Genomic DNA, 10,151 nt, shown 5'->3' on the forward strand with positions numbered 1-10,151 from the left:
GCCGGTCCCGCCCGCCGGCTTCCCCCGCGCCGCCGCTACGCTTCGAAACCCAGGCGCCAGGTTGCTGCGCCCCCCCCCGGCACCGGCACACACCACTTACCCTGTGTAATAACGCACCGAAGTGTTATAACAGTGTTATAATGAAATTCAACTACTCTACTGACCTTTGCCCAACGCACGCACTTTTAAAACTTAAAACAAAGTAGGAATGTGTAAAATAATATTTTATTTTTTTGGAAAATGTACAGGTTGGACCAGCAGTTAAGATCTATATATTATACAGTGAGGCAGGCTGCAGGTTTGAATGGGACAGATGCAGTTGGGAATGAAGATTTATGTCTCACCGTTGAAATGGAGATACAAGAAAGAAAGAGAGAAAGGAAACTAAGTTTTATTTTTCTTAGGTTCTTTTTTTTTAAAAAAAAGTAAACAGGATTTTATTTATGACCAAAGTAGTACTGAGGAAAAAAAAAAATCTGAGTGACAGATTTTTTCAAGTGGTACAAACACATAAGAACAGCCTCTTTTACTGTAATACAAAATACTGCGGTCTCATTTTTTTTCTCCTTCTGGATTGTTGAAGTTAACAATCAAATACTCTGTCAAAACTTCGTTTCTGGCCTCTGCTTCTGAATCTGTTTCTACCAGAGCTGCCACCATGCCGCCCATTCCTGGAGCTTGAGAAGCTTCGGCCATTTCCTCCGCCTCCTCTTCCTCCTCTCTCTGATTCTAATAACTCAGGTAATTCAGTTGCCACGCACAAACGCCATTGTTTTGAATCTTCCCATTTTGCCTATTGAAATAAAGCCAGACAGAGCAAGTTACATTCTAGAAATGCAAATACAGGGTATTTCATAACTATTACATTTGCTCAAGTGAAAAGGTAAAAATGTGAGCTAATACAGGGCATTCCATTTTCTAACTAAAGTGGTCAATACTGTCTTCAAAATTTTAAGCCTAAGAGCTACAGCTCTCCGCGTATGCCTCAGATACTATAGGACGGAACTGAAACCCACATTAGAGCTTTACAGAGCAGCTTCATCAGTAAACTTTCTCCACCTTTCCTTTATTAAGAATACCACTGTAATTATTACTGATCACAAATCCACACCCTCCCCTCAATTCCCCTCTAATCCAGAAAGAAACCTTGTTGAATGCTTAGGACATGAGGGTACAGAGATGCACTAAGGGAGAAATATCCAAAGAAAGACTGGAAGTCTTAGGGAATCTTGGCATGGGGACACTAATTCTGCATAGCAAAAACCTGGAATTCACTTTTCTGTGGAGAGAATTTTAAGTGAAAAGGATGGGTAGAGGGGAATAGAAAAAAGGGGATTTTATAGTGTAATGAAACTCGTTGCCTACAAAGATTAATCTAGCAGCTGCAACAAGGGGTGGATTGTTCACACCACCACTCTTCTCAATGCAAAAGTTTCAAACTACAGATTTTTTGAAACAGGGGAATACTTTAGGAAAGGGACACTGCATGCTTGTTCTGTTCTTCAATTCCTTCAAAGACATCCCTTTTGCCACTAGGAAAGGCACAATTTAGGCTACATAATGTTTTCTGCCTCACCCAGTCCAGCCATCTACAGTCTGCTGTAACCAGAAATTTCAATGAACGTACCTCTACTTCCTTTTGGTCTCCTGCAGGAATATCAAAGCACACACCCTAAAAAGAAATAATAATTTTAATGGATACAAGTCTAGCCTTTTAACTGACTGCAACAACAACAACAAAAAAAAAAAAAGCCTACAAATCTATGTACTAGGACAGTTTTACATTCCAAAAAGTGTTTTTTTAATAGAGACTTAAGATACTTCAAAATCTTTGAACATTGAGAGTTAGATCAATATTTCTCAAAACACTTGCACTTCAGTTATGTTTTCCTCAGATATATACATTTTTCTTTCCTCTGCATAGCCAGTACTTCCAATTCACATTTTCTTGCTCTTTAATAGTAAGCTTAAAACCCTCTCCATCCTAAACTGTGGTCTATTGGCTTTTGCATTACTAATTTCGTAAATTCTTTCAAATCAAAAGTTTTAATCTGCATTAAAAAACGTACACACCCAGTAAACTGAATATTTAGGTTCAGACTAAAAATCTGAAAAACTACTACCTGACTGATTAAATACGATACATAATTCATACGTTAAAAATGCTATCCTTTGTCTGAATGAGCATTCTGGATATAGAGAATTACAAATCTGATGTAAGGAAAACCATCCATAGATAGTGTTCCACACACCAAACACAGAACAATACTGTGAATAAAGAGACAAGAGGCAATGACAATAAAACAAATCTTGCCAATTAACACAGTAGAAATATCATGCATGAAGGACGCATTAAGAAAAAATGTCAGAGATTAAAATAGTAAAAATAGTTCACTGACATAAAGAAGTGTCCTCAAGTCAAATTTAAAAATCAGATTTCTCTGGCCAAGAAACAGTGTAAACTACATATGAAATTCATACTGAAAGACATGCAGGTTAACTTTTACAAATGTAGAAGAGAATACACATAGCACCTAAGACAAGAATTGTTTTTATTGAAAAAAATCCTTAAACCGTTGTTCAAGTGTAGGTTGTCCCTTGTTTTAGGCTTTCTAGTTTACCAAGTCTGGGTATCCTCAGTATCGGCATATAGACGTGCCACGATTTTGATGATTTGCTAAACCAGGTGCCATCAACATCTGCCATTTTTAGACCTCCATCCTTTTGGTACTTCCAACTTGGTACAACCATTCCACCTGCACTCGTACCAATCTTAATGCTTCTATTACAAATCTCTACATAAAAGTTCACTCAACATCTGCCTCTGAAGTGTCCTCTCATCTTCAAACAGTTTTGGGGTCTCTTTAGTTTGTCTATTGTTCTCTGCATCCCACACCGCCTTAAACCACATAAAACCAGAGAAACACAAACTGAATCATTCTCTGTAACAACATGTGGTATATGGTGTCTGTGATGGAAACTTCAACATGGATATGAAAGAAATATGCATGGAAACATAGGTGTTTCCAGGATACACTATTTGATCACAGATTTTCATGTTTGCTTACAAATTCTGAGACAAGAAGAGTGAGGGGAATCACTTGTGTTTAAAATTACTGTCTCTGCCTGAGCTTTGCTACAGTTGTTACAACACTGTTAAGTAGAAGACCCCAAAAGTACTTTTCTGCTCTTTCAGTTTCAGGGACCAGAAATACGACAGACTTGCACCATGAGAACTGACTGCCCTTAAGAAATCCTGTTCTGTGTTTTGTGATTAAGGCTCAGTTAGCATGGTTCATACCTTTTACCCGTTCTGCTGTCCCTGTAGCCACGCTACGTACAGCTAAGGTACATACTACCTCCTTAGCACGCCAGTGGAGCAAAGCCCAAGATGCCTAAGCCCCAATAAAAAAAGATCGAGGCCCATCCTTCTACTGGCACGTCCTTACCAACAGAGCCTGTAACAGGGAAAAAGACCAAATACCTCCCCTGACAATTGCTGAGAAAAGGCTACAACCAGAAGAGCTCAGTAGCAAAGATACAAAGAAAACCTTACCATTTTTCCCTTGAGGAAACACATTCTGTTCACCTTCCTATCAACACTGTCACCCAACAGTTCCCGCAGTCGTCTCCAAGCATAGCTCATATTGTTTATTTCTTCAGAGCAGTGTAGTATCATTGTAACAAATCCCTAAAGAGTGAGAAATGGGGAATGCTCCATTCAGTCAGATGAATAAGCTTCAGCACAGCTACTATGCACGAGAAGACTCCTAATTTACAGTTTATAAACTAAGTTTTCAAGTGGATACTTTCAGGGGAGAGCAGATGTATTTATAGCCACTATATTCTTGCTTCTAACTATATTAGTAGTTCCTAGTGGCTTAAGCACAATTCCCATAAACAAAACCGTAAGGAGACATATAAACCTCTATTTAAACAACACAGAAATGTGTTGGTTTTCTTGAGATTCAAGACAAACATTAAGCCATACACCCTTACCACATCCGAGATGAGCAGGGAGCGCTGTTCAATGGAAGTAGCACCTGAAATATGGGCTAGAGCTGCAGCCAGAGCATTAACTGGTCCCTTTTCTTGTATTAGAAACTGAGCAGATTCTTTGAAATACTCAATAGCAGTTTCAGGAACAGAATCCAGACACCTAAGTAATTTAAAAAAAAAAATTATACACTAGAATTTACTAGGCTCTGGATTAGAAGAAAAACAGCAGTCCAAGACTTTAATAGTGATCAGTTCAGAGAGATGGCAATGAGCAATCCAAACAGCCCGTCTGAACCAGGATGACAGGAAGATACAACAGGGCTCGAGTCACTGAACACACCTGATGGCATCTTTGCTGGAAGCCTTTATTATATCTTTTGCAGTAGGAACACCAACACGCTTGAATGTAATGCCCTGAAATTTAAAAAGCAAAATACAGATGAGAGTTGCAGACCCTAAATTTAATCTACTGTTTCTAAAGAAACAGTATTGGACTCCAATGAAACAAGCATTTAAATCTATCGTTTCTCTTTCTTCACCTTTTAACTCCCAACTTTTGCTAGTGAAAATTACAAGGTTAAGCTTACAGAGAAACGAACATAAAGCCTTTTATGTACCAGGTCACTGTAAATGATCCAGCGACCTTAAACTGAAATAGAGACCATTTTGGCAGATTCCAGGGGAAAAAAAGTCCTACAAATTTGCTGAAAAACCATGGGCATGAGAATCTGCAGCACGCTCCCTGCTCCACAGTAACTGACAGCGCAACTGTAAACGGTAACTGAACCTCAACTGGATGCTTTATAAGCTACATTCTCTAGTTGAACTATTGAACAAATCATGAAGATTTTACATGCTACCCTAACACATTATAGTTGAGCACTCGTGGTGAAAAGAAAACCATACCGCTTTTTGTTCCACATATCTTAACTGATGTTCTTCCTTTCGCTGATAAAAACAGATACAGATCCCAGTCCGACCAGCTCGACCTGTGCGTCCAGAACGATGGATATAGGACTCCACATCCTTCAAAACAAAGTCTTATGACTTATCTAATTTATTGTACTTAATTCATTGCAGTCACATAACTGAGCAGAAACTATTACAGTTAAACCTGAACAATGCACAATAACTGCATCAGAGGATTAAATTAAAAACCACTGTTTCACTGAAGTCAAACAAATAAGCTTTTCTGTAACCCTCTAAAAATCACAGTTTGAAACCCAGAACCGCAAGCATGGGTCAACTAAGTCTTGTTTTGGCTTCACCACAGAGACTATGAGAAAACATTCTGAGTGTGTATATCTCTCTAACAATCCCACTCACCCTTCTGAATATCAACTGGAGCATGATTACTGAGATATTAACAGCAAATTCACTGAAAAATTATCTTTTTTTTTGAAACCCTCTTAACTCAGCCAATGTTCTCACTTTTGGGGTCCCCTCCTCATATATGCCCCTTCTTAGTGTATTGTTTTTGCAAGACAAACAGCCTTTCTTCACTCTCCACCACTGCCAGACTTGTGATCACCATACATGGCCTTGAAGGCAGAGGCTTTGAACAGCTTTAAAAGAAGGCATTTTAAGGAGACCATCTTTAAACATATTAGGGATTGACATGCTCTGAAAAAAATCCTCAAAGAAACTACTTCTATATATTAGGACATTTCTTACCCTTAAACGCAATGCGCATATACCCTGTGTGGTGAATATAATCACCTGATAGCATTTACTACTTTAAAACAAAACTGTAAATTATTACAAAGATACCAAACATAACAATCCCCTACCTTTGGTGGTGAACTTTGAACAACCAGGTCAACTTCAGGGATATCTAAACCACGGGCAGCTACGTTGGTGGCAACCAGAACTTTAAATGTACCATTTCTAAAACCTTTCAGTGTGATCTCTCTTTGCTTCTGAGGAATGTCACCATGCAATGACTGGCAATCCTGAAAAAACAGTACTGTTATAGGACTGTACCAAAATCCAAGACAGTGCTCCATTTTATGGTCAGTTTTGGCTACAATATCTTGGTATTTGATAGATACCATACGGCAAGATACAGAAGAACTGAATTACCAGCTTATTTTGTAGGTGTTTTACAATATTTACTCACTATTTCTTATTCACATACCTCAAAGACCTTTAACAAAAGTAGGAAAACGGAATGGCAACATGTCTTATTCTCCACTTCTAATTACTGTGACCTATGAAAACAACTATGCCCTAACTTGCCATCCACACCTTCCATGCAAGACTTAACTGTTTCAAAATAGTGACTGACAATTTTCTCAGGCCTCCTTAGTATTCATTTATACATCTTTTCCAAAATAGAGTTGCTTCTTAATCCTCTTTAACATATTAGTTTCTCCCACTACCAATTAAAGGATTAAAATGTACGTGGCCATAAAAAAAAAAAATTAACTACAGCTTCACAGATTTTTTTTTTAAAGTCCAAACATTCTGAAAGTCCCGTATCACAGCAATAGCAACTATGAAGACCAAACGTACAAAAAATGGTTTTTCCTCCACATTTCACAGCTTGCTTGCAGATGACTACCATGTTTTCCACATGTAAACAATTACTTTAAAAAATACTAGCACAATGCCAGGGTCAGCACAGAATTCAAAAACTCTTTTTCAGACAGTTTTGGATTATGTCAGCTGGTAAGGCATATATTCTGTTAGCGAGTATTAATATGCTAAAACAGAAACATCTAAGTAAGTTCCTTCTCTTGCCTGCCAAGATCAAGAGTTCTGCATTACCTGTGCAAGATTTGATATCACTAACACCACCAGTACACAGGACAAGGCTCCATGCTCAGGTTTAGCTGTTAGTGAGGTCATCTAGGAGCACGGGAGGAACACTCCTGAACACAGCTGTGGCAGATTAAAAAGCTTCTCCTTTCCGTAGGAACATAATGCTATACTGCTTTCTAGACATAATCCATTTCCTCGATGAAAACACTTAAGAGAAAAAGTAGTTGCTGTGACAGCACCACCAAAAACAAGCATGCAGTGCCAGTGTCACTACACATCATAAACATAGCACCACTACATTGAGTTGTCTTCCACCAGTGCTACAGCGTGCCATACCACAAATCTCAGGAATATGCTAAAGCTCGTTCACAAGAGATGGCAGATTAAATTATTTCTGTGTATACATCTTTAAACTCTTCAAAACAGCTAATAAACATCTTAATGAAAATAGAGATACAGCCTCTGGTATATATTACAGTCCTAAACCCTAATTGCCGCCCCCCCCCCCATCAACAACACTAATGTCAGCATCACAGCTCAGTAACTGCTACTCCAGCACCATGACCCGTTATCCTAGTAGTTCTCTAAATCTACCACTATTTTTTAATCCAAGACAGTCCTCTCTACAGAAAAAATAATTCACAATGGTTTCATTTAATGTCAATGAGAACTCTTAAGAAAAAAATCCTTTGTAGCCCAGTATCTGTTAGCACAGCTTAATCCTGAAGACTATAAAGTTGTAAACTTTCAACCAGTTTGGGGTTTTTCAAAGGTTCTTTTTCGCAGTTTTGAAACTATCTGACCACCTGCAAAAGCCTGCCTTATCCGCTTTGAAAATCTGTCTTTAAAAATTACCCAGCATAGGTCTGGTATCAACATAGGGTTGGTACATCTCTGGCAGGTTTTGTTACTTAATACAGATGATAAAGTACCTGTTTGATTGAAGCATTCAGAGCCAGTTCATTTGCCTCCTTTTTGGTCTCACAAAAGACAATGGTTCTCCCATGGCTGCCACTGTAGACCTGAATGACATCTCCAATAACCGCAGCTCTCTGGGACCAATGACACTCTATTGCCAAATGCTACAGAAAAAAAAATCCAGTGTTTAGCTTACATAAAACCACAAGATGCTTTTTAAACACATTTGAAACTGTAAAGTCTAGAAAGACTAATGAGTTATACAGTTTCCTAAGGGGCAAAATATGCTAACTCATGTTCCTGGAACATCCAAAATCCATAAGGCTCTTATGTTCACCACAATTAGTCTTATCATTAAGCAAAATAATCACAGTAAGAGCTAAAAAAAGATCACAGTCTACAAATCACCTTTTTAAAACAAGGGGAAAAAAAAAACAGGAGATGTTATACCATTTCTCTGGAGGATAGTCAGGGGTGCAATATTTTGTCAAAGTTGTATCAACTAAAGCTTTATGTCAGATAAAGTGAAACAAATAAATACAGTGTGTTAAAAGTGGGTTTTTTCCAAGCACAAGATTAACATTCTTTCAATCCCATTGATACAATTATGATGTGTCCAACTCATCTGTCAAAGTAACTGCTAAACCCTACTTCAGCAGAAACAATATTTTATGAAGTAAAGATAACTAATTCAGGCTTCTAGCATGTATGTGTTGTATTCCTTGCTATGGTATTTACCGCATAGCAAGCAAGGGCCTAGTGAGGCGAGATAGTACAGGAAATTTGAAAAAACCTCCTGTATACAGAATAACAGAATTTGACTGTGATGTCCATGGTGATTTAAGAGATGGGTTGACGTTAACGTGTGCCTTTTGCTTCCAACTTGGATAAATTCAGATACCATTTTCTCAGAAAACCAACAAAACTGATATCCAAATCCTCACTCTACCCAAGATGTCTATATGGTTACCAGATGTTGTGAGAAGAGAGAGATCCTAAACCTAGAAACAGTTTGAATGGGTGTAATGTGCCTTATGCTTAAAAAAATAATTTCCAAAACAATTTTCAGCATCATTCTGTAATGTACCTTAGGATGGGATGACCATTTGTAGCATAAGAGAAAAGGAAAAAGGCCTGAAAACATTCCACATTAGATTACTCACTTCTACTGTTGTAGCAGCCTTTTGAGTTCTTTTCCCAATAAGGTCAATCTGTTCATATCTAGACTTCATGTATTTCTTAGCCACATCATACACCCAATGTGGGCAAGTTGCAGAAAACAGTAGTGTCTGGGGATTGTCTTCAGAATCTTAAAACACACAACAAGGTTTCACAAACTTCGTATGTTTCACCTTACTGATATATACAAGTTGATCATATGGGTTATTAAAAACATTAGGTCAAATATCAGTATATAAAACAAAGAAGGCAATTCTGGTTTTTATATTTAAGTATTACCAACGTCTGGAGAAAAAAAAATACTCTACAAAGTCTAAATATTTTCAAGATTAGGAAAAAAGTTTCTATGACCAAAAATCCAGTCTACTTTCAAGCGGTGAAAAGAGCTTCCAATTCCTTTTAACTGGAAGATGTTCAAGTACAACTTGTACATCAAATAGGTACTGGATTTTAAGCTTTGCCAAGGTCCTATTAATGATTCCCACTTTCCCAACACTTCATGTACTGCATTCACAGTACATTTCCTACAATATATAGTATTCAGTCATTTCTAAACAAAGCCACCTTGCAACTTTCAGAAAAATGTACCTGAATTTTATCAGACTAAATTATTACTAATATTTCCTACTATTTGTTTAAATATTGAAATTACCTTTCTTGTATGCAACTCGTAAAATGTCTTCCACTTGCTCAGCAAATCCCATGTCCAGCATCTGGTCAACTTCATCAAGTACAACATGTTTCACCTTGGTAAGGTCCAGCTTGCCACTCTGAAGATGGTCTTTAATTCGACCAGGTGTCCCAACCAAAATGTCAATGCCACTTCTCATGAGATCAACTGATAAACAGCAAAGAGCAGAAGAAGAGTTAGCAGTGAACCAGGGAGCACTCTCTACATTAGAAATACATGGTAGCTAAGTAATAATGAAACAGCTTCTTAAACCATTCATAAGTATTCTCCTTACAAATGTGAGAAAAAATGATGAACAGGAGAAAACTTGGGGAAAAAAAAAATCCAAAACCGGTATGGTAGTTCTACCTGAAGAAAAAAAGATTTCCCATCTCCCTTCCCTCTCACCATGATTTAAATAAAGTGGCAAACAAAGAGCTTCTTTTAATGTACTTTGGAAATAGTTAGCTCTTCCACAAATTGTCTATCTTAATTGGAAAATTAATATAACCCTTTATTTATTTGACTATCAAAATTACTGAAATCACCTCTTTCCTGAAGTTGTCCAGGAAAAAACTCATCTGTAGTGTTTCAAGATATATTATGATGAAAGAGCTTACTC

General features: G+C 37.6%; 1 protein-coding gene across 1 annotated transcript in view; it reads right to left on the bottom strand.

Moving 5' to 3' along the window:
* Nucleotides 1-575: 575 nt before the first annotated feature.
* LOC104463452 (nucleolar RNA helicase 2-like) overlaps nucleotides 576-10,151 on the bottom strand; it is a 14,177-nt gene continuing 4,601 nt past the window's right edge. The window contains exons 5-14 of the mRNA XM_010075800.1: nucleotides 9,512-9,697; nucleotides 8,844-8,989; nucleotides 7,695-7,844; nucleotides 5,790-5,951; nucleotides 4,906-5,025; nucleotides 4,340-4,413; nucleotides 4,000-4,159; nucleotides 3,557-3,691; nucleotides 1,628-1,672; nucleotides 576-793 (exon numbers count right to left, since the gene is read on the bottom strand). Coding sequence (XP_010074102.1) covers nucleotides 584-793; nucleotides 1,628-1,672; nucleotides 3,557-3,691; nucleotides 4,000-4,159; nucleotides 4,340-4,413; nucleotides 4,906-5,025; nucleotides 5,790-5,951; nucleotides 7,695-7,844; nucleotides 8,844-8,989; nucleotides 9,512-9,697 — 1,388 coding nt within the window. The 3' untranslated portion in view covers nucleotides 576-583. The remainder of the gene's footprint in view (nucleotides 794-1,627; nucleotides 1,673-3,556; nucleotides 3,692-3,999; nucleotides 4,160-4,339; nucleotides 4,414-4,905; nucleotides 5,026-5,789; nucleotides 5,952-7,694; nucleotides 7,845-8,843; nucleotides 8,990-9,511; nucleotides 9,698-10,151) is intronic.

Source organism: Pterocles gutturalis, unplaced genomic scaffold, assembly GCF_000699245.1.
Source record: "Pterocles gutturalis isolate BGI_N339 unplaced genomic scaffold, ASM69924v1 scaffold52772, whole genome shotgun sequence".
Lineage (NCBI taxonomy): Eukaryota > Metazoa > Chordata > Aves > Pterocliformes > Pteroclidae > Pterocles > Pterocles gutturalis.